This window comes from Amblyomma maculatum, chromosome 5 (genome assembly GCF_055883805.1).
Source record: "Amblyomma maculatum isolate TAMU_Amacu chromosome 5, ASM5588380v1, whole genome shotgun sequence".
Lineage (NCBI taxonomy): Eukaryota > Metazoa > Arthropoda > Arachnida > Ixodida > Ixodidae > Amblyomma > Amblyomma maculatum.
Window position 1 is genome coordinate 95,550,855 of NC_139348.1, and position 25,338 is coordinate 95,576,192.

Below are 25,338 nucleotides of genomic sequence, written 5' to 3' on the forward strand. Positions count from 1 at the left end.
GAAGCACGTTACATTAAAGTGCTGATTAAAAAATAACAGTATCCTGTGTAGACGGCGTAGAAAATACTACCTCACCGTAGAAGTTTACCCTCAAATGCAAGAATATAGCCGGCCGAGCAGTGTGTTGTTTTCTTTGGATTTGTATTTCTATGTCAGGCTACGTGCGTGGCAGTCATGTCACGTTCCGAGGCATGTTGAATGCGCCGAATATACGCAGCTGTCACCTCGTTTTCTCGTAGCCGATGAGGCTTCCTTTGTAGCTCAGGGTGCTGCTGATTTCATTCGAGACATTTTCGCTACACATGAGGACGAAAAAATTTAAGTGCCCCATGAGCATAAAAATGGTCAGCGTTCCTTTTCGCCTCGTAATCACGTTGTTCACTGTACACTGAATGAATTTACACCTGATGGCAACCTGTCAAGTGAGTTTACTGGTAAATCTAAAGGGACACTGAGGACATCTTTACCCAAACTTTTTCTTTTCCCTCGTGAAAAATTCGACACTACCCGGCTTTTTTTCTTGTCTGTATTGACGTTCTGGCTCTGTTTAAACTCGTGAGATCGAGGCCAAAAATAGCTTCGTCATCATAGCGTGCACATTAAAGTCACCGGAGTTTGCTTGTGATAATGACCAGTGGTGGTCATACCCCTGTATTTATAAATTTTATTTCACTCTATAATTGTATCAAGTCCATTTTCATATGAAATGGCTTTTGTTACTGTATTGGTTCACCTCACCGTTAACGTGTTCGTATGTACCACACATATGTACCCTTCTGAGGACCCCGGCTCGCATAGTTTCCGAATCTAACACGCATGTAACTAACAGCTGTACCACTGCTCGTTGCAAGTTTTGACTGTGCACTTTCGCATGTGCTTCTGCGAATGCATCGCTTTGTAAAATATGTGGCCGGCAGTACTGTGCGAGCGTTGCTTGTAAATTCTCTTCGTGCCTGCATACAGTGAAGGGGAAATCAGAATCCTCAGTTATATCCTTTTTTTTTTTGTTTGTTTGTTCTGTGCGCCTCATACGATCAGCGTTGAGGACATGCTTCCAATGTTGCATGGAAGCAATCACCAGGGTTCATACAACGGCGGGCTTTCGGTTCCTAACCCTCCTCTCCCAATGCTGTGTGGCACAGACCTGCCTCAGTCGAGCGAAGACGTGGCTCCTACTCCTCCCCCGAGCAACTCTCACCACCACCACCATCACCATCACCACCAGTCGGCGGCGCTCATGAACGGCACCAACGGCGTTGGGGCTTCGCCCCAGCAAAGCGTCACGCCCAGGGCGGTGCACTTCCAGGTGAGTGTATTTTAGCGAGACGCGCCGCGGTGGTTGCGGCTTCCGGCGGGCACGACCCAAGCAGCACAACTCTTGGGTCCAATATTGCAGTGTGTTGGCAATGCATTGGTCCGATGCAGGGCTGGACATTAAAGCCCAATACCAATATTGGGCCGATGGATTGTGCTGCGTGCGGAAGTCGCGGCTTTGAATGCCGACTGCTGTGTCTCAATGCACACAAATTGTTTGCACACGGACTCTTGCAGAGAATTTTTTGGAGGTTTGGTGAATCGGCTGGGGGCCAAATGGTGGGCAATTGGCAGGTTCTGGGAATTTTGCGGACCGAAACTGTCCAGCACTTTACTTAACGCAATTTTCGCAGTAGCACTGGGCAAACTTAACTAAAATAAGGATTTCGAGCCTATTGGGGGGGGGGGGGGGGGGGGATTTTGAGAACAGAAATTATTCAATACTTTCGCACATCGACGCAGTTTTCACAATCACGCTGGGGAAAGGAGGCCTAAAATAGGAATTTTGGTGTCTAATTAGGGAATTTAGTGAATCGAAATTTACTAGTGCTTCCCGCATCAACGCAGTTTTCGCGGTGCTGCCGGAAAAGGGCCTAAAATAGGGATTTTTAGTTCTAATCTGGGAATTCTGTGAACCGAAATTACCCAATACTTTCTCACATCGACGCAATTCTCACGATGCGGCTGGGAAAAAAAGGGTCGAAAATAGAGATTTTGGAGTCTAATTGGGGAATTTAGTTAACCGAAATTGTCCAATAGTTTCCTATATCGACGCAGTTTTTACGGTGGTGATGAGAAAAAGGCCTAAATAGGAATTTTGATGTCTAATTGAGGAATTTTATGAACCGATATCACACAACGCACTTTTTACGGCGCTGCTGGAAAAGGATCCTAAGATGGGGATTTGGGGTCCAGTCGGTGAATTTAGTGAGCCGAAATTGTCCAGTACTCTCCCAAATCGAAGCAGTTTTCACGATGCTGCTGGGAGAAGGACCTAAAATAAAGGCTTTTGGTGTTTACTGGGCAATTCGTGAACCAAACTGTTCCAATACTTATACACAACGGAACAATTTGCACCATTCTGCTGGTAAAAAAAAAAAAAAAAAAAAAAAAAAAAAAAGGGCGCAAGATAGGATTTTCTGCTTTCGTCGTTGAATATCACTGCCTCCGGCCTAGAAGCAAATGGTAGAACCGCTCTCGAACGTCGTTTCCATAGAAACCGGGCCCTCCGCGCGTTTCTTGGCGTTCGGCCAGCGCTCGGGGCAACGATTGCCAGCGCCCGCTTCCTCAGAAAACACTCTCAGCAATAGGGAAGACAGCGCTGCTTCCAAGGGCCTGGTTTGTGGGCAGAAGCCATGAGACTTGCACGCGGGTCCCGCGGTGCGCTGCTTTTACCAGTCGCGTATAGTACGCCTGGTGTTTTAGTGAACTCGTTTACGAACTCCTGAAAATATGATATATAGGCTGTCAGCCGCGGCGGAGGTAATTACTTTAAGAGATGCTCTTTTGGGGAGTCCGAAGGCGCGAACGAGTTATTGTCGTATTTGTTTTTGAAACCGAAAATTTGGTTTTCTAGGGTTCAGAAGCGACAGGCAATTCCACGCTTTCATTCTCACGAAAGCGAGCTACACTGAGCGCATTAGAAGCGTAACAAACTCGGTAGATCCGCCGGGGTCTGTCTGCGTTTCGATGGAGTGTCGTGTGTGTGTTGTGCGATGTCAGTAGACGTCAAAAGAACTACAAGTGCTTGAAAATTCCGGGGCCCTTCACTAGGGTGTCTCTGATTGCCTGAGTCGCTTTGGGTCGTTAAACCTTACAAACCAAACAAACCAAATCAATGGAATTGCAATATTCGTCGCGTTTGAGAATATATTAAAAAATGTTAATTGGTTTATGGGAAAGGAAAGGCGCTGTATTTGTCGCACTTGTTTCTGTGAACACCTGAACCGCGTCCTAACGAAAGGTAGCAAGGTTGGAGTCAAAAGTGGAAATAAAGATGTGCCGTAATGAAGGGCTGCGGAATAATTTTGACCACCTGAGGGTTTTTACCGCACAGAAGGTCTCCCCTGATGGGGCTGGGGCAGGTAGGTCACCGCCGCTGGCGGCGGGGGCTAGTCTGCCACCGAATTTTTATCTGTTGTAGGCCGTCATTGCACCCGCCGCCGCTTCCGTGGTGGACAACGGCTGCTGTTGCGGCGCGCATCTTTCTATTCTTTCTTCTCTATTTTCTCTTCTGTCTGCACGAGGCAGCGGAGGTGGCTCAGCTACAGAGCCAGTAGCAGGCCCGTGCACTTTCTTTTAGAGCGCAGCTCTCTGGCGTCCGTTCCTGGGTTTCGCGTCGGCGTCGTCATCGGCCTCGTAACCAGCTTCGCCCCCCTTTCATCCCCCCAGCGCTAGCAGCGACCGACTGATACCGCTGACGCCGCTAGAGAGTCAAGATAACGTGACTGCATAGAACACCGTCGCCGCCATGCAGAAAGAGGAGGGGAGGGTCCCCCCCCCCCCTGTTCCTGTGTGGCGGATAGGGTGCTCTTCAATTGCCGACGCGCCGGTTATTTCACGTAGGCCCCGGCACGTCGACGAATACGTGACCACCTTCCCACGGCTTGACCTGGTTCTTGGCGCTGCGGAAGCGAGGGTATCATTTTGTTTGCGTCGGCATCGGCGGCGTTGTCCCTGAAACCAACTCCGCAGCTGGGGTTGACTCACTATCGGCGTCAGCAGCATCAGTCAGTGGCTGCTATCTCTTCCCTCCTCCCTTTATCGCGTTGTCCGCTTGCTGCGCGCGCTTCTGCCCCCATCGTTTGCCGCTTGGTGTACACGCCGCCCCCCTCCCCCCTCTTCCTGCGAGTCTCCGGTTGTCAAAGCGCCGGCTCGAACTTAATTCCTTTCTTCGCTCCTCCTCCAATGCAACCCCTGTGCGGTGGCAATCAGAGAGCCAGATCAGTGGCGGCGGATCTGTATATGTGCACCGCCCGAGCCGACACCGATGTTAGTAGTGGGGGACTTTTAATGTTGACATAAAGACAAACAGGAATTTCTTCACACTTATGTGGGAGAACATCCAGTTTCTCGCTCGTAACGCGTCCCACGGCTGTGACAACCTCGCGAGGCACTTGTATAGATCTCGTCTTTGAGAATCAAGCATTGGTATACCAAGTCGAACATATATCAGTCTATTTCTCCGACCACAAAGCTTCCTTCATGACTGTCAAGAACTGTTAGTGGAGTCTTTGTTAAAGGAATACGTGTGAAAAATAAAAAAAAAATTCTGTGATAGCGCATACATGTGTTGCTCGATTTCTTTGCCTCAATCTATCGAAAAGGTGAAACAGCTTATTTGCTGCGCTCAAATTTCGCATTAGGAAGTAACGTAATCGTCGGTAATTTTTTCTTCTTCCTACAGCCACAACAACAACAACAGCGGTAGAGGCGGTGACGGGTTCCTGACCCTACGGGGCTGGGATATTAGGTCACCGCCGCTTGCGGCGGGGCTAGCCAGCCACCGAATTTTATCTGTTGCAGGCCGTCATTGCACCCACCAATATGCTTCGGTAGTGGGCGACGGCTGTTGTTGCGGCGGGCACCTCGGTTGAGGTGTCCACTGAAAACAAGTGAGACATTTACCGCGCCTTTCCCTTCCTATAAAATCAATCAATCAATCAGTCTTTCTCTCAGTCTTCCTTTTCTTCTCTATTTTCTCTTCCGTCCGCACGAGGCAGCGGGGGTGGCTCAGCTACAGCAGGCCCGTGCATTTTCTTTTCCTTCTTCCTACAGCCACAACATCGCACAGCATACGCGATGCCTTTTTGTTTGGCCTCGATTAAAACGCGGCCACCGTGGTAGAAGTTCGAGCCCGGCCATTTCGGTTCAGTGACCGAACGTTTCAACCATTCAGCCACCGCGGCAGGTAGGAAAAAAAAAGAAATTAGGACGACGCTTAAGCGCCGCGATTAAGGGTTAGAGGCGATAGCGTTTCATACACACTAAAGCAATTTTCTCTGTTAGTGCTGCAGCGCTGCTACCCGCATACTCGCCGAAACCCGATGTCTGATGCGATTTTACTTTTGACCTTTCCGAGGGACTTCAGGCGTCCACATAAACCAGTGTGACAGATACAGCGCCTTCTCATTCCTGTGAACCATTGACAGTACGCAGGATAACTTTGATACTTTCGACGGAACGCTAGTTGTGTGTTCAATCTATCGAAAAATTGCCGACGATTACGTTACTTCAATGCGAAATTTGAGCGCAGCAGCTGTTTCATCTTTTCGATAGATTGAGGTAAAGATTTCGAGCAAGACACGTATGTACAATTACAGATTTCTTTTTTAATTTTTCACACGTATTCCTTCAAGAAACACTCCACTAACAGTTCTTGGCTGTCATGAAAGAAACTTTGTGGCCCGAGAAATGAAGAGAGCAATTGAGTTATCGGGAGGTTGCGGGAAGGAGCGCGTGGGCCCATAGGAACGTTGCGCGACGAACAGATAGCAGCGACTGACTGATGCCGCTGACGCCGATAGCGAGTGAAGCGAGTGAGAACAGGATGCACGCACCGTGTTCAGCCGGCGTTTCGGTAACCGGAGAGCACCCTCGCCGCTACGCAGGAAGAGGGGGGTGGACCCCTCCTCTTTCTGCATGGCGGCGACGGGGTTCTACGCAGTCACGGCTCCGTTTGCCGAAGCGCCGGCTCGAACTGGGGGGATGAAATGGGGCGGAGCCGGTTACGAGGCCGACGCGGCCGACACGAAACCCAGGAACGGGCGCCAAAGAGGTGCGCTCTAAAAGGTGAAAGAGCTGATGAGCTGCGCTCAAATTTCGCATTAGGAAGTAACGTAATCGTGGGCAAATTTTTTTCTTTCATTTATTGTGGATTTTTCTGTTACAACGGACAGTGCCGTCACCGGCTTTTCTGCGACGCGGCGATTGAGCGAACTGAGCGGCAGCGACAAGGGGGAAACATTTGAGCACTGTAGAATCGGCATTGAAGTAATGCGAAAGCACGGAGGCTGCTGTTGGTTGCTTCTAGTTGCTTCTCGTAGCTTAATTCACTTCTTGTTTGCCCATTTTAGTCTTTGGTACTTTCAAATTGCGCGCCAATCCCTTCCTATGCCCTTTTTCGGCTCTGCTTCCAGTAATTCAGAACTGTTATTGCCGGGTGTCAGCTGAATTTGTATGGTGTTTCGATGTAATCTTGACCAGCATCTGTTGCTTTTTACCCACCCCGGGGAACAAGAGCATGCGCGTACTGATTGCTCAGCATTGGACCGCTCTCTCCCTCCCCTCCCCTCCTGTCTCCCATACACAGTGCCTGAGTGGCGTCAAGGGCGCGCTCACATCAGCCTGAAAACATCTCAGTTGATTGCCAAATTTGTCTAGAATGTGGTGGCCTATCCTCCTCACAGTCCTGACTTGGCACCGTATGAAATTTCGTCTTTGCACTTCGCGGATTCGGATTAGAGAAGGAGATTGTCATTCGCGCCACGAATACAGACCCTCTCCCCCTCCCCCCCCCCCCCCCCCCCACACACACACACGCGGGCGCGTTTAAAAGAAAAACTTAGGGACATATGTTTACCGTAAATATACCACAAACTTGCTGGGGGGTTCAGGGTAATTCTGCTGGTGCACATGCATGTATAACCTGGGATGTGCAAATCGCAAGTGAAGACACAGTGCCGACGACGTGCAAATCAGCATGATCGGGAAGGAAGGCGGGTGTCCAAGTTTGGTCAGACCACAAATTAAGTAAGCTGTGTCGTTAGTGGAGGGGAAGGGAACTGACTTTTTTTAGAAACTTCCCAGTTGTGAAAACTCGGCCTGGTGGTGGGTTAGAACCCAGGGTGACTCCTTCGATCGTCTGGGCAGTCGCAAACCAATTGAGCTAATTCTGGCCACAAGCAAACGGCGCCACTGTGACTCCAGAGTAAGAATCGAAGAGCAGTCTTGGTCAAGCCGTTCTTATGGATAATCTGAAGCGGCTATCTAAGCTTCTTTGCAACCATATCGTTTTATCTGGTGCTAGTAAATACTCCGCAGCTAAAACAATGAACCTTGTGACAGTATATATTGCGGCTCGTGTCTGTCGTACGGTACGATGTGTTCTTGTTGTCAGCGGTGCAACAGAGCAAGGTTGTCACGCTGGTAAAATCCGCCTCATGCCGGCCGTCGTCATAGTTGTGGACCGCTTTCAGGTTCCGCCCGTGGTGCTGTCCTCGATGCCGTCGTCGACCAAGGACCCGCCGGTGGTTGGCAAGAGCTCGCTCCGGCGCTCCAAGAGCTTCTCGCACGACGAGCCGGCACCCGCCAACGCCTCCTTCCCCGCCGAGTACCAGGGCCTTCTTAAGAAGGCGCTGCACGGTGAGGAACCCGCGCACCGTGGGTCGGGCGGTGTCGGCTTTGACCTCGGCGCGCACATCGGATGAGTAAAGGAACGAGTGAACAGCAGAGGATGAAAGTTCGTCAGTATAGCCAGAGTCCTTGTATAGCGAAGAGACATGAGGAAGAAGTTGAAAATGGTACAGCGGAAAGATGATGCGAGACCGATCATGTAGGAGTGTGGGGAAGAAAGGGAAAGAGGAAGGATACGGCGGGGATACGCGAGAGTGCAAGGAAGAAAGTTGAGGAGGAATGTAAGAGTGGCGAACTCTGGCGTATGTTGCTGCTGCAGCGGCGGCTGCCGCAAAATGTCCCGGCCTAGCAGACTAGTTAGACCAGTTACGATTTTCAGCTGGCAATGTCGCATTTCCGATAGTGCAACGAGGTATGGAAAGTATAATGTTGCGGTGACAACATTATTGAACTGGAGGAAGGCAACTTGGGCACTGAACATGTAATGCGGGCTGGAAACAAATGACTGGTTTTTGGTTAGGCTAGATTAGGGAAAGGGAAACATTCGTGGGGACTGCGGTATATTGGTAGGCGAGATCACACAAATCGCTTCGATGGATCTGGCAGTCGTGGCTGGACCAGCTAGAAAATCAACGGGAAATGCCTTCGTTCTGCAATGATCATCGTTGATGTTGCTATGCATGTTTTAACGAACGTGCCTAAAACGTGGATGCTGGTTGTGTGGTTATGTTCGTGGCTCTCACCTCAGCAGTGTCCTCGGACGACCTAACAAGGAACGATAAGAGGTCGCAGCAGGTAGTTCCTTATTTTTGCCTGCAGATCCGAACGGCCTGAGCACCCACCAGCTGATGGAGCTGGTGCGAGCTGTCTGCCAGAGAGCGACTGAGGGCATCCAACACGCCGAGACTTCTGCTCAGCTGTGCCTCTCCATTATCGCGGTAATAACCTGTCGCTTTTGACCACGTCTAACTGGACCAAAACTGATGCCTAACTATGGCTCGAGTATGGCAAATTCAGTGATCTCCAAATTTGTTCGAAGGCTGCCCCCAAAATTTGGCCCCCTGAAACCCGAAATTCGATCTCGTTAGAATGTGGCCAGAATCGCTGGCTAACTTAACTCGTGTATGGCCAGTTCAGTGCTGACCTGCTAATTTAGGTTGGCCACCCCCAATGTTTGGCCCACCTAGACTCCCAAAATTTGACTTCGCCCGGAATAAATCCTTCCGCCGTAAGGCATCATAGTCAAGAGGCTGCGTACTTCCAAAATAGAGAGAGAAGATAAAAATGGTAAATTCATGGGGAAAAGATCGGTAGGTGCGGCGGCCGCAGGTGCAGGGAGTTGGCAGCAGGGGACGTGTCTGCGGGCTCTTTCTACTTCACTTCTGTGAGTAAATGCTCATTACTAATTTGACCCTCGTTAATTAGAAAAAAAACGAATCGATGTTACGGTCAGCGTGGTTCAAGCCAACACCCACGCAATTATCGCTGCTATGGCGTACCTACCTCGGACAGGGTCCCACTCCGGTTAGGCCGCGTGTACGTAATGACTTGGGTACAATTGGCACTGTAAGCCATTGTAAACGCAACGGCAGATGTGACGAACACAGTGACAGTGTGAACACAATAATTAAAGGGTCCCAGGTGACCTTGTCTCCGATAATCGCAGACTACTTAGTTTCGGTTTCGTTTTTACGAGCTTCGCGTGGTTCGCGCCATCTCGCGGTGATGGCGGCTATTGGCAGCATGATCGGCAGCCTATCAGGGATGGACGATCATTGATGGTGGTGGGCGTTTTCCGTGCTCCCATCTGCCTGGTGCCTTCACTCCTCTGAAGATGTGCGCTCGTCCAATGTCGTTCAGTGCGTCTTGAACGGTGAACCATCGTTTTGGCACTCTGGACAGTGTGAACACAATAATAAAAGGGCCCCTGAAATGCTACTTGTGGTGTTATTCTAATGCAAGAAATCTATAGAGGTGGTCTTTGTGAGTATTCAAGTTAAATTGAAAGCTTTGAGTGGAGCGTGTAGCTTACAAAGTGGCGACCGTTGTGAGCGATAGGGGCGACACATCGCCGAGCGCAAGCCCCCATGTGACGTCACATGGCTTGCAAGGCGGGCCCGCTCACTGGACGCTCCCAAGTTATGCGGAAGAGACTGGGAGCGTCGAGTGCTTTCGTGACTTTTTCCTGAGTTGAGGGGGGAGAGAGGAGCATCATTTTTTATCGCCTATATTTTCAGGGCTAATGAAGCTAGTTCAAAAATTTTGCGTTGCGGTGACGATTGATTTGATATCTATTGCTCTTGCTCGTTCTCTAGTTTTTGTAAATAGCTTTTTATGGGTTGTTTGAAGCAGTTGGGGATTGAGAAAAATATTTATTGATATGCTATTATTTCTGTAAAAGAACAGTTGGCCATTGCCTGATATTTCGCAAAATAACTTTCCCCTAACGCTAGCGATTCCTGCCGGCTTTTTCGAGGGCATCCAATAATTGGGACATTTTTTTTTCTGTTCACATGAAGCTCGAATTAACGTACTTTTAGGCATGTACAGTGCCGGACATGTTGCTCTAGTGATGCATGAGTGCATGTTGATTGGTCTTTCTCTTTGCAAATTGTGGTGGCACTCTGCAGAAGGAGAGGGGCGAGACATTTCTGGAGAGCCTTCTGAGCGCCTGCCGTGAGTGGTTCAACGAGCGGGACCAGCTGCTGCGGCCACTCGACGCGTCCACGGCGGTGCCGCGCCGCTGGACGGCCTACGTGTGCTTCCTGGCCGAGCTCCTGCTGGGGCTGCGGGGCCGCAGCGGAGGAGGTGGAGCTAGCCGCGGCGCTGCCGCGGCACCCACGGCGAGCCGCACGCTGTGTCTGGTCATGCTGCTCTGCGACTGCTGCCACATCATTCTGCGGCCCCCGTCGCTGGGCAATGCAGCCGAGGCAAGACGCCCTCCCTCCCTCGATCGTTGTCACCTGTAATGCGCTTTTGTTGAGTGATGCGCGGTACAGTCGTACACATTTTGACGTGCACAGGGTGGACATATGCCATGCCAGTGCATGAAGGTGACTTTCAACAGGTCCTTATATAGCCGTACGTTACACCACTATGCGCTTAAAATATATAGATTCATGAAAAACGCGGAACTATGACTGTGCCGTAATAGGTCATATCTAGTCATGAATGATTTTCAGTGAGAGCTGCTGCTTGCACATTCCTCGGAACAGTGGCCTTGGTATGGGGGCACGCTACTGTACACAGTTAACAAATAATGTTACGCGTTGTAATAAACATGAGTTCATAATGTTACAAATAAACATTATTTCACTATATAGCCTCGTGAATGTTAAGTAAAATCTCGCTAATTCGACCCCTATTAATTGGAATAATGGGTGGGCTAGCTCTGATTAATTTGGTTGGAGGATCGCATCGAGGTACGATCGACCCGTGCGAAGCACATCTCGTCAAACCTGAGTTGTCACGGAAGCTATGACAGGCATGGCGATGACCAGAGCAAATTGCTGAAAAATAACTCAGCTGCATAGTTTCGATTTCGCTTTAGCTTCACGCCATCCTGCGGCTACGATCAAGCGCATGTGCATAGTGTGATATCCCAGGCAAGTCATAGTACTAGAGGGAGTCAACAGGAAAAAACGAGTGTCTCTGCCCCCTTCAAGCTTAGCCCAACACTGCACCATGGGTAGTGGTGTCGTGTAAGCTGTAGCAGGCGTTGTCACTGTCGGTCGAATGCGTAACTGCACCCCGGCTCACGCCCTCTTGTTTGTAAGCCAAATCAAAAGGAACAGAAGAGCGTGTGAACTCATGTGACTTCAATTGGGAATAGATGTTGCGAAGTCTCAGAAACTGATCAGACCAAATAAATTCATTTGAGTCCATGGTGGCACCTTGTACCACATTGTGAGGGCTGAGCCAGTTAGGGCTGCAGTGCTTACGTACTGAACTGTCCACACTGCGACAACTGCAGCGCAGCCAAATTAGTGCAGTATATTCTGCTTGAATTCCCAATATATTCTGATGAATCTGTGCATTATGAACATTTTATGGGGTCGCCTACCCAAGTGCCTTTAACAGTGGACTACCATAATTACTCTATCTTAAGCACCTCCTTTTTTTTCACGATCGTGATGCAAAAGTAAGCGGGGGGTTGCTGAGATTTCTAAATACCTCCTCTCCCGTTTTTGCATTGATACCTTGATGAGACGGCTGTGAGAAATACCAATTTATTTTGCAAACATCTTTCGCAAACACAAAGTGGTGCATTTGAAGTTCAAGCTATGACAACAGCCCTCTTCACGCTCCTTCCAAGTAGCTGATGCCAAAGAAAGCAACACGGGCCCGCGATGCCTGCGAAACCTGTCGAGATCCGCTGAATGGCTGCATATTCCAAGATCATGTGACAGCATGCTAATAGAGTAATCTGGGTCACTTTTGACTGGCTTTTCTTGTCCTGCACTGCCAGCTGGCATGTATACTGTTGGAACACAGGAACTCAAAAAGCTAGAAACCATGCCGCGGACATCGCATCACCTTGAGTGTCCAACGACTCCGACTGGACTGAGTGATCAAGCACGCTGGCAGCCTTGTTTACACTTTTTGTCTCACAAAAAAGGGGGTGCTTACATTCACATGCAAACTAATTCCGAAAATACGGTATATATGGTTCCTTAGCCTGCCATTGGCACAGCATATATATTAAGGCGAAAGCCTGTAATGGTTCATACTGTCATGGACAAAATGTGTACCGCATTTGCGGCGGCTCTGATTGGCCAAGGCAGGATGACGTCACAGAGGTATCGACCAGTCACAGAGCGCCACCACTGTATGCGCGAATGCGTGCCTTATATGGCCATATGTCCATCAATAGTCAATTACTAATGAATTTCTAATTGATGACTAATCAATTCATTAGCATGCCTTTATGGCCATGTCAATCAATGATCAATTACTAATTAATAATTGATGAATAACCAGTTCATAAATAACTAATGAATGAATAATTGAAGGTAATTACCGACTTTATTGCATTGTTACTAATTACCTAATAACTAATTAATTTAGTGCCAGCTGCATTGCAGAATGCAGCACTCGGGCTTTTGTCTTTCACGAAGTCCCTCGTAATTGTTTTTGTACTGCTATAGTCACTCTAAAGTCTCCTTGTTCCTCGTCATAGCGCACCCTTATGTAATTAACTTCGTCCACTAATGTGTAAGCCATTGCACTTTACTTTTTGTATAATATTCTAGCATATTCGTGCTACACATCTCATCACAAATTCAAGGGTAATATTTTCAGTTATTTATGTACTTCTAATTTTTAAATTTTCAATTTTCTGCACATATAATCTTTTTGTCACTCAGATTTCCTCCCCATAAGATTAGCAAGTTGGCAGATTTGAAATGTTAGCTGAATTTTTTACTGTTCCTTAACCACCAGCGAACATTTATTTTGTACAAAATTTAAGTCAAAATCATCATCTACTACCCACACCACCATTTGTTAGCCGAGTGTGAATACCTACGATTGAACCCTACTCGCTGCACTCTGGAAATTGAGTGCCAGAGAACACATAATGAGCTGGACTCGTTGAGAGCCGGAAAAAAAGAATTCTGGGGCACTTTGGCTCACTAAACTGCTTCAAGGCAAAAAAAAGCCTTCCCCGCCGCGCTGCTTAGGCATTGACTGCGAGACCGTGTGTGATTGACTAGAATTGTGACAGAGACTGTGCCTTTTCTTTGCTGTCAACAAATTTAAAATGTCGCTGATGCCTGCTGCACTGTGTCTGTTTCTATACATGCTCTTTTGTGTGGTATTCGAGGAAGCACCAAATGAAAGGCTCCGCACAGACGTCGGGATGGAATGCTTGGTGGGGTCAGCTTCATATATGCGTGACTCTCCTAGTGACGTCATCACCAGTCATGACGTCATGACCAGATGTCATGTCATTATCACTTCTGGTTATTAGACATGACCGGATATTATTATGACGTCACTATCATGTCATTCTCTACTATCATGATGTCACATCTGGTCATGATGTCACGGCCGATGACATCACCATGTGAGGGGTATGGACGTCTCGAAACGTCTAACCATTACTATTGGTTAGTGATAGTTAACTATGACTTGCACTTTCTGAGTACTAGTTAATGTCTGGTTAGTGTTAGTTAAACACCTTTTAACTAGTAAGTGATGGTTAGTGATAGTTACGATCACCTCCAAATGCATGGGTTCCTATAGGCATCTGCCTAACTATTTTATTATTAGTCATAAATTATCATGAAATTATCTTGAAAATGCTTAAATCATGTTCCAAAATAATCCGATTGCTATTGATTTAGTATCGATTCAATAGTGGTTGGCATATGCCCATATAAGGCATGCACCCGAAACACAGATACATTTGTGGATGACAGTATGAGGTACTAAAGGCTTTCGCCTTAAAAACCGTCCGCTTATGGCCAGATTCACTGTCACATGCGTGCCTACACTGTGGTGGCTCAGTGGTTAGGGCGCTCGGCTGGTGAACCCAGGGGCGCAAGATTAATTCCCGGCTGTGGAAGCTGCTTTTTGATGTCGAGGTGAAAAGAAAGGCACCTGTGTACTTTGCGATTTTGTCAGTGCACTTTAAAGAGAAACTGCACCAGTTTTAGAATTCGATGAGTTTCGAGCGTTTGAAAGATTATAGTTTGCACTTAAAGCATGGGAAATATCTTGGTGCTAGCATTTGAAACAATGACGCAATTCACGATTAAAAGAGCGACGGCTATCAGCTTTCATCGCACTACACAGCGACGGTTGGGGGACGCATGATGACGTCATTGATGGCACCGGTATGTTTCCTGCATAAGCACACTTGGTCTGAAGAAATGAAAACAAGGCTGCTGAAAACAAGGCCCTAGATATATTGATTAGCACCGTTGGAAAATGTGCAAGAGAATGTGGGCGAAGGCGACGAACATCAGAAATATTACCGTCTGTGATGTCATCACCAAGATTCTCCTCAGAATTTAAGTGCTGTGAGGAGAAGCTCGAGGTTTCATTGTCAATTACATCATGAGTTTGTATGCTAGTGCACAAACACTTTGCATGCATTACCTTGATATCGCGAATTCTCTAAAAGTGATGCAGCTGCTCTTTAACCTCAGGTAGTTGAAATTTTCAGATCTCTCCATTACGGTATGGTGCCTATGAGAAATAATGGCCTCCCATGTCAACCTGGCTGCTTGATACATTAGATTCTATAAACTAAATCTCAAACACAGACATGTGTATTGGGAGCTGCAAAAACACTTTCAAACTGCACTTCAGCCCGCTCCTAATTTCAGGAAATTTGCATCATACGATGGAAGTTATGTACGGAAATTATGTATTAATCTGAGAGCATAATAAGCAACAGGAAAACAAGTAATTTATTGACATGAGTGATATTCAGAAACTTAATCTAATTCAGGCAATGTAACAGCAAGTAAACTTATGCATCTTTCTTTTAGAAAAACATAATGTAGGAGGCTCCACAACACCTAGGAAACCTGTGTAAAAATCCTATTTTAAATATATGACGAGCCAGACGCTGCTGATATAACGGATCAGTGAGCTGGCATCCACTTGTCAGGGCTTTTGTTAGCTTGAGCCTCATTTCTTTCACTGTTTCAAACATATTTTAATTACTCTTTCTCTGGAGTTGCTTTATAATTGACTGTGCAGGATATGATTTATTGGCACAAGGCCGTAACTAAGGCCACGGTGACGATGAGGGGATCGCTAGCCTCATTGGCAAGGAAACCGAGATGCATCTGCTACATTCAGCTTTGCAATGTTGAATTGGGACGGTTGGTGTTGGATATACTTAAATTCATTCTTACTTGCAAAAAGGCAGATGCATCAGAATGACTGGCAGTGAGCTGTCTCATAGTTTTGTGTATGGTCTACATCAACCATTTCGCTGCTGATTATGAAGTTAGGATTTTACAGCGATGTGGAATGAATTGTAGGCTCTGTATGCTCTATTTTAATTTTTCCCTGTCAAAGTGAGAGCAGAAAAAAGAACTGCTATTACGCACCACTTGGAACGGGAACTTACTATTCACTTTTTTTTGGCAATATGGAAGCACCACAGTGCCTCAGACTGCACACAATGAATGATCTAATTTTTTTCTGGTCAGCATTATTCTTTTTACGCATTATTTTTTAGAGTCGGAATAATACTGCCGAAAGGTGGGTTAAATCTAGTTTCATATAGTGACGAATGAAATGCAATGTTTATGCAAAGGTGGCCTCCAAAGGTTCCTTGCATAATTTTTCTCTACATGGTGATGTAAAGTTGCTCTAACTTAGGTGTAGAGTGTAGCATATAACAGGCTCGAGAGCACTGTGGCTTATGCAGATAAGAAAATTTTGCTTTGTGACGTTTCCTGCATTTGGTTACTTAGTCAAGAAATCTTGGGCAAAAGTTGGTACATGTGACGAGGTATGCGTTAGTAGTGTACTTTTGATGTTTATACAAAGTGTGATAACAGGCTGTATGTGCAGGCAGAGATCTGGCTAGGAAGCGTGAGTGGTTTTCATTATGATTCTTCTTTGCATCATCATCTTTAGTCCTGTGCTCATACAGCACTTCCAGGGGCCTAGTATCTGCCTAACTTCTGCAAAATTATTGCTGCACTCTCAACTTTCATCTAGGTTTTTTTGTGCCCGTCTCTTTATACCCAAGTATTTTTATAGTGCTCGAGTCATTGGTTGTACCGGAGTCGAGTAAAGCAAAAATGAATGTACAGACAAACACATCAATGAGCTTCTGCAATTTGTCATCACCAGTCACTTTTTTGCGAACACCTCAAGCAGAGCTGGCTTATTACTTTGAAAAGCAGTGCGCCCGTGTGCTGTGCGATGTTAGTGCATGTTAGAGAACCCCAGCTGATCGAACTTTCTGGAGCCCTCCTCTCATTGCCCTAGTCGCTTTGGGACGTGCAACCCCACAAACCAAACCAAGCAAACTTTTTTGCTTTTTTTTTAGCCCTCTGCAGTTGTGCTCTTAAAGCTGATCTTTGCAGAGAGCAAATTGTGCGAGCCTGTCCTCTGTGCTGGCTAGCATGGCGACCATTGCTTTTGTCACTCTTGCAGATGGAGTGCCTGCGGTCAGTGCTGACGATCGCCGGCAAGGCTGTCGAGCGTGACGCTCCCCAGCGCATGGCTACTTTGGTGGGTCGCCTGCGGGAGGCCTTCGTCCAGCCCGGCCTGTCGGCCCAAGCACGCAAGACACTGCTTGAACTGATCGAGCTGCATGCCTCCGGATGGCAGCTCAACCTCGCCCAGCAGCTCTACTACTTCCCCTACACGAGCCTCGAGCACCGCAAGTAAGCCGCCGACGCCGCCAGAGTCCCGACCACGATGACGACGACACATCACCTTTTTTCAGTCACTGAGAAGAGATCTCATTGTACCGTAGCTTGCTCATGGCACTCTGGAACGTATGACAGTTTTCAGCAAGTCATTGAGTGGAATGCACATCTTTCTAGTGCACTCTGAGCAGTCGGAAATTGTTGCTTTCATGACTGGCGTCCATCAGCTGGTCTGGGTATGCTTTCCTTTCCAGAGTGTTGACCACTTGAAGCTACCGAGCCAATATTCCTCGACTTCCTGGCCAACAGGATTTGCCATCACTACTTCGCCCAAGTTTTTGTTGCCAGTTCATTGACAAGCTGCGGTACTTTCGAAGCCCTCTCTAGTGACTGTGCCTGGTGCATCTCCTGTACCTGTGTGACACAAAAAAGCGAAAAACTGTCAGAAGCCTTTAGGTGTGGTGTGAAGCAAGATGTTGACATCTTTGGCTCTCTTCTGCCATACTGTATAGTGTCTTCGGCATTTCCTACTGGTGTAATTTGTCGGTGTTAGCTGCAAGTATTTTTCCTCATTTTTTCCTGGTGTTTAAAACAGTTTCTCTGCCAGTCATCATGCGAGTAATGATGCTTACAGCTCTGGCTTTTTCTTTGTTTTGAAAAAAGCCGATTAAGATACTGGCAATGTTTTTTTCTTCTGTGTGCCTAGCAACGTTTGCATTTCTTTTTTGTGAAGAATGTTATATTTTGTTAGCTTTCAGTGCTGTGTTCACTTGTTTCCGTGCAAGAGTTTTGTGCAGGAACATCTGCACTACATTTTTCGCATTACTCTTTTCAGTCTTCAGCATTAAAAGAATTTCAGATGAATGGCATCTTGTTTGTTACAGTCATCAAATTAACCCATTTCCCACAAAACGTTCACGTGATTTCCTGTACTGCTAGCACTCTCCAGTTCTATCACCCGGCTGTGCGAGTGCTCATCTTCATGGACAGTGACAGGCGAGCGCTATTGTACCCTTTGTTGTTTGTAGTTGCACTCTTTCCTTCTCAGTTAAGTGTTCCCGCTGCATGTTGACGTAGTTGGCTTTCTTTGTTTTCTTTCAAAGGAGCAGCACATTGTTGCAATGTTGCAGTTGAATGTTTCTCTTCTGCATCAAACTTCTCGACACCTGCTGGCTCACAGTGCTCGCTGGCAACTTGCCTGCTCACTCCTCGCAGTCCTAACCCAATAATCAACCGCAGACACGCAGTAGTGGAAGGAATTATGCAAAGTGTTCTTCTGAAGCCTTGGAAAAAGCCTCACTGCTACTAGAATTGCCATGCGTCCCTCGGATACGTATGCGCAGAGGATGAGAGCACATTTGCAGAGAGAGAGTCCCTGTTCAGGCTGCAGGCTATGGGGCATTTCATGTAGCACTGTTACCATGAGCCGCTTTTTCAATGGCCTCTCTTTTTCAGTGTTCGGTAGGCCAAGTCCTCTGTCTTGTGTGTTCTGAAAATGAGAGCTGTTGGGGCCACCCTTGCTCACAGGTTGGGGGGCACCCCCAATAGTTGTGATGCCTGGGGAAGTTTCAAACTGGTGGAGTCCAGGTGAATATCTTAACCGGCTTAACTGATTTAAAAAACAAATTTCCAGTTAATTCCAGTTGAATTCCTGTTGGGGATCCATTGTTATCCAACTGGGATGAACTGGAAATTTGTTCCTTAAACCAGCTGGACCAGTTAGAATTTTTGTGCAAAGTGGTTCGAGTCCGCACCTCTCTGAGGTGTCTTCACGTGAATGGTGCTCAGGGTGTTCTTTGTGTTGTGAGATGCCGAGGTCTTTTCGCCCACTGTACCAGTCTTCGAAACGCACCAGTGCGTTGACCTGCCCTCCAGGGAAGTCAGCACAATCCTGCTCTTGAGCTGAATCTTGCTGGAAGTTTGAGCAAGATGTGCCTGTTGACATATTGGGCCCAAGCTCTTCCTTGGCACTTTCCAGAGCATTTCACCGGATACACTTCACAATCTGTGGACCCGTCTTTTGTCTCAGTCTCTGTAATTTGTCGTGCGAAATGTGACCCGAGTTACTTGTCCTAAAGAAAAAAACAGCAACTTGTGGCACTAAGTTTTAAGTGTTCGGACTTGATAACTGTGCCGACCTGCAGTAAATGCCAGCTGAAAGGTCCCTTGAACCTTGTTTAGATTGCACATAGCTTTGCACAATGTGAATCCCTTTGTTACTTTGTTGTCTCGTTGTTCTAAGTGGGAAGTATTTCAGCATCATTGTTTGAAACCCATGAAGTCTTCCAGCATGCATCAATATCTGGCGGCTTCTGATGACGGTGTCTTTTACACGAAAAGTCTCATCACATCCCAGGAAGCTAGCTTTGATTATACATAGCTGGCACTGTACTGAAGATGCGTGCAAACCTTTGTCAATTGCATGGACACCTTTCACGTTGCGTCCTTGTAGTTGTAACCTCTAAAAATTTGGGGTGTGACAAGTGACCTGAGACATTGTAAAGATGTACAAGACAATACTGTAAATCTAAGTCTCAAGGAAAGCAGCCATATGCTTGAAGGCCCTTGCATTGTTGACTCACATAGAAGTGGGACAGTGTGGCCATAACTTTCTATCCTGCTTCCTCATCATGTACCAGGGTTCTTAAAATTTTCTTTGTGTAGATCTTGTAGAAATCTATTACAGTTCAAATATCTTAGTAAAGCTAGAAGAAAAGAAGTTTGTCCTGGTGCTTATGAAGTTATGATGGGTGATAAGACTTCAGGGCTGTGAAACAATCAGCGAAATGGTTTTTGATCAAGCAGCACTGTCCAGTACGTAGTAAACATCACCATACATAGCTAGTTGCCAACCTTTTCTCATTAGGATAGAAGAAACTAAACGGTGCTTTTTAAATTGTTTCAGGAATGGGGCGTAAGAAAATCTTAACTGGTCCAAGTGCAGGTACATAAGGCAGTAGTTCAGTAATTTGCTTATTTCAGAGATTTAATTTGCACAATGCAGGCATCCTGCATCCCAGTCGCGGTGGCTGCTTTTCGGTGGAGGAAAAAAGCAAAGGCGCCCGTATGCTGTGCAGTGTTGCAATGTCGGTGCATGTTAACCCCAGGTGGTCGAAATTTCCGGAGCCCTCCACTACGGCGTCTCTCATAGTCCGACTTTCTTCTGGACGTTAAATCCTATAAACGAGATAAATTTGCACACTGCTCTATTGCGGTAAGTTGCTTGATAAAAAGAGCAGTCATTGCCGAGTTTACTAACCAAAGATTAGATGCAAGCGTAGAGACTTTTGTGCAAAAGTACCTTAAAGAACCTTGGAGCATTGGCAAATGTTCTTTTTGACCAAAGCACCTTTAATAGTGTGTGTGTGTGTGTTACAAGAGTATAACACTTTGTGGTAGTATCTTATTCTAGAGTATGTTTACTAGTTGATGTGTGAAAGTGAATCTTCAAATGAATTGATTGAAAATTTGTGCATGAATGAAGGCTATTTTAAATGTGACCATTGTAATGCAATGACAGACAAAAGAGCTGCTTCATGGTACAACAAATTGAATTCCCTGCACCCCAAACTTTTGATGGAATTCTCTAAATGTAACCATGAGAGACAGAAAAATGAGCATTATATTGGCTGGATCAAGCTTTTTTAAGGACACTAAGTGTTGCATGAAGCTGATAGGTCGTACACTTGAAGCTGCTGACGGTTTCCAGATTCATTACTACTTAGTAGGATATGTCCCTGACATATGGAAATAGGTTATGTTTCAGGCATGTATATCTGTCTGTAGAAGCCATCTGTAATTGGTGTGTCCACATATTTCAATCATTTGAGGACTGAGGTCTCTGATTCTGAGTGGAATTCTTCAAAATGATACAGTACCACATTTCATTCAAACTATGAAGTCGAACATTCTAATCCTGATGCGTGTGATTTTTCTTTTATCTGGTCTGAATGCCGGAAGTGTGTGTGGCTCGCAGAATACCCTTGCTTCGATTTTGTGCTCAGAACAATGAAGAAGTGCTTTTGCAGCAGATGCTTGGGCAGTCAGTTTGTTGTACTCTATGGCAACTCTTTGTGTCCATACAAATAGTGAAATAATGGCAGCAGTGAAGGTAAAAAGCGTGCGCGAGAGACACGTGCATCGGTACTATGTGCATCGAAGAAACAAAAACATGCTTGCCTCCATCCCCACTGCAGCAAATGCAATGCTGCATGCATACATGGTTGGGGTCATGAGAGGTTGAACATGCGAAGGTTTGCTCACTTTGCACGTCTAAGGCGTCTTTGGGCGCGAAACAAGTGCACAGCATTATAGGAGTTGTTTCAGTATCTTAGGTAGTCAACCACTTGTTTAAGTATCATAGGCAGTTAACCAGTTCTATACCTGCAATGTATTTTTGCAGTGTGTATGGAGTTTGGCACAAGAAAAGGACTTGTTCCATTTCCATGTGGTATTTCAGTTGTTTTGATAGAAAAATATTTGCGTACCGCTGAGAAAAAAAGCACAAAAAAAATGTTTGCACTTTGCCCTCCCCCCCCCCCCCCCATTTCTCCCCCAGTCCAATTATTTTACTGAAGAAGTTGTGCATTGTTTCAGCGACTCAAAAACGGCTGTAGACTGCATTCCAACCTTGACTGTGCACAACTATGCAAACCGGAAACTGAGCGAAGAGGTTGCAAACATCTTCAAGCTTTTTCAATACTGCCTGCCCTAACTATCGGTTTATGCTAGATAGTTTTCAAGGCTATGGCTGCTGTTTAAAGTGCTTTATTCATCAGACATCTTCACGGGGGTCCTGGTATGGTGCCCATTGGTAATATGCACGCTTTGATGAATGCTATTTTGAATGCTGTGCATCTTGGTTTGAACATTCATAGGTTGTGGTGAGGCAGTAGTCATTGGTGGTAGAAGCTGTAATATGGCGTCGTGGAGAAGTTGAAGTCATCTGTGACTTCAGGAATACAGTCTTGTTGCAGATCATTGCAGTGGTTTGGCATGCACTGAGGATTCCTTTCTTTTTACGGTCTTGGGTTGGTCACTGTGATTTTAATTGACTTTCATGTAAATACTGAAATACTGACATGGAAGTTCTATGCCACAGAAGAGTGTAAATGTAAAAAAATTCAAGGAAGACTGTGTATGCTGGTCATGTTGTTACTTCAATTCACTAGGAATTCATGGCCGCATTCACAGCTGCTTGTTGAAGCCTTCATTAACTTTCCAATATCTTCGATGATCAGAGCCCGTTCAATTCGCAACAAAAACATGCTAATGTTGAGTCTACAATTCTCAAAGGGAGAGAGGGGCCCTTTGTACCTACCAAGAATTAAACAGTTTCACTTTGCTGAACATTTTTCAATTCATTCCAGCGCAATTCCTTTGCATGCCACAAAGCTTCAACAAACAATATACTTGCCGCAAACCAGTGAGTGTTTGAGCAAATGTGAATTTTTTTACTTATTTAGTTTGCTTACAGGTGCTGTGTGCGTGCGGTGCTTTTGTTTAAATTGGCGTGTCGGGGCTCGCTTCTCGGTGGCAGTGACTGCCAAGGCTTGTATCAACGGGAAAAGCACTGCAAGAGGCATTGCACGGTTTGTGTTTCAAGGATTGGCAATGCCTAGTGTTCGGAATATATATTGATTGCAATGGTGTCCCTTTCCACAAAGCGAATAATATGTGTATTTATGCGAGTGTTTGTGTTTATGCGAAGATGTGCACGTGTGTTTCCTTGTGGTCTCTTGTTGATTCTTCTGCAGTTTTCTGATTTTTTTTTTGTTTTTCATAATCTAGTTTTGGCGCTGTCTGTGATAAGCAGTCATGCTTTGTTCATTTTTTGTTGAAAGAGAAAAAAATCTGAACAAAAATGTTTCCAGCTGATACTTTGCTTTTGAGTAGAGAGCTCTTTAACAGATCAGGGCCGCTGACGACCTGCATTTCGAGCTGCAAATCGAATTGAACAGGAGTTCCTTTCAAATCGGGACATTTTTATTTCTCCTTTTCGCTTGTCCGGAAACAGTAAAATTACTGCATTCTGAGATGCACATCTGGTTGCACATGACACTGCTGTGACGTGTTTTCAGGAGAAGCTGTTGGCAGATTTCGAGAGCACACCATATATGGGCATTGGTAAACAGTAACTAATTGAAAGGTAGTTATTGGTTCAGTAGTAAAGAGTGACACGGTAGTTAGGCAATTGGTTAGTTTACTAATTCATTAATTAGTAAAATAAATAACCTAATTAACAAATTGACTAACCGGTTAATTACATAAATAAATGTCATAATTGCCAAATTGATGAACTAACCAGCTAATTTCCAATTAACTAATTGAATCAATTACCTAATTGACTTAACAAATGATTAGTCAATTCATGACGCACGAATGGAGCGATGATGTCGCCAAGTGGTGCAGTTTGTCATATTGTGAAATGGGCGGTAACGTCAAAGCCTTGGCTGTTACATAACCGACTGTGTAGTAAACCACATGTAAAGGCGCCAAGCACTGGTTAAGCACAAATGGGCCTCGTTGTCAATGCCCAACAGTGCACCAGTAAAAGCTTTTGCCTTGCAGCACTTTAGGCAGCCAGTGCCATCTGAATTTTTTTCATTAATATGTTCATATTATGTGCAGCTTCAATGCTCAAAGACCTAAACCTTTGGATGTTTGTGTTTTATGCAGCAATGTCGGTGATGTATGGCGTGAAGTATAGCACCATGCTTGCTTGACCATGTTTCATCTGCAGACTAATGGAAAGCGATCGATGCTGCTCAGATACTGCAGGTCGTCCAGTGGCTCAGTGAACAGACTACTAGTCATTTTGTAGGCTAATTATAATAGAGCTTTGCAGAGTATGGTAGCCAAGAGAGGAGCTTTATGTACATTGACTCGATTTTTTCCTCTTTCCCTTTTGCTTTTCTGGCGCGATGCCAAAGAACATTTAAAGATTGACTGCTTGCTTGTTTTGCGGGCTCGTTTAGTATTTTGGCACAACGTGTTGAAAAAAAAAAAGTTGGTGGAGCTGTGCAGCTACTAACAGGCGCACCGGGAAACTAACCTCGCAAGCAATGAATCTACAGCAATAATTAATGAATGTGTGTAATTATACCTTGCCATAAAAGCATGGAAAGAGAAGTGACTACGGTGCCAATACTCTCAAGCAGTCATTTGTAGAATACTATTTACACTACTATACTGTTCTTTTTCTTTCTCTTTTGTATACTTGAACGGTAATGCAGAAATAAACTCAGTAGTATTAAGTACAAGTTTGTTGCCCCTGTTTATTGATTGTCAGAACAGCCAGCCTAGCATTGCTTCAGCACTGCGTGGTGTGTTGCCCTGAAAGCGTAGTGCCTTGGTTGAGGTCTTTAATAGCCCTAGTTCAGATTTCTCCTCCCAGCTTCCCTTGCTGCTTCTGGAGCTGCAGTTTCGATTTGAAAGCACTTTGGAATCTAACCTAAATGCTAGTAGCATATATACTGAAGATGTAACATCACTGATGGTAAAGGAGCATGGAGGGCTCCTTTTGGTTGCACATGAATTTTACAATGATGTGCGGTCATCAGCCTCACTATGCTCCCGCCATGATAAAGACACGTCCAATATTTCTCCAAATGACCAGCCCCATGCTATCTGCAGCAGTCTCATACCCAAACTCTTGACAACCCTGCTGTGCTTGCTTTTAGTACATTAACCCTTCTCATCTCTATTCCCGAAAAACCTCGAGAGACCTCACATGTACATCCCCTGCTACTCCCAATTATTTATTTACCCTCAGGGCTGTTACGCATTGCAGAGGTTTAATACAACAAACATATAGTTACAGGTGCACACTTACACAAAACCAATAATGGCACTACGAAAGGTAGCAAGATCAATAACTTCAGCAATATCATAGGGAAAATGATTCCAGCTGACACAAGTTCTAGGCCCCGCCGGGGTGGCGCAGTGGTTAGGGCACTCGATTACTGTTCCCAAGGATGCGGGATCGAATCCTGGCCTCGGCAGCTGCTTTTTGATGGAGGCTAAAAGCAAAGCGCCCATGGGCTGTGCAATGTCAGTGCACGTTAAAGAACCCCAGGTGGTCGAAATTTCTGGATGCCTCCACTACGGCGTCTCTCATAGCCTAAGTCGCTTTGGGACGTTAAACTCCCAAAACCAAACACAAGGCCTAGGTATGAACGAATCATGAAAACTTATTGCGTGATAAGGAGGGATCCAAACTTTGTGGCAATGATCAATGCGTGCTGAAATATCTTTTTTTTTAAATAACTTCTTTAAGGTAAGGATTATGATCAATTTTGTGACAAGTACATAACGAAGCTAT

At 45.9% G+C, this 25,338-nt stretch overlaps 1 protein-coding gene across 2 annotated transcripts in view; it reads left to right on the forward strand.

Annotated features, from left to right (window-relative positions):
- The window catches only part of LOC146188826 (uncharacterized), a 123,969-nt gene extending 99,692 nt beyond the window's left edge, over positions 1-24,277 (forward strand). For both annotated transcript variants that reach the window (XM_084603922.1, XM_084603921.1), the window contains 5 exons: positions 1,143-1,306; positions 7,512-7,677; positions 8,488-8,606; positions 10,299-10,598; positions 16,798-24,277. In XM_084603922.1, the coding sequence (XP_084460048.1) occupies positions 1,143-1,306; positions 7,512-7,677; positions 8,488-8,606; positions 10,299-10,598; positions 16,798-17,034 (986 nt within the window). In that variant the 3' untranslated portion in view covers positions 17,035-24,277. The remainder of the gene's footprint in view (positions 1-1,142; positions 1,307-7,511; positions 7,678-8,487; positions 8,607-10,298; positions 10,599-16,797) is intronic.
- The last annotated feature ends 1,061 nt before the right edge of the window (positions 24,278-25,338 follow it).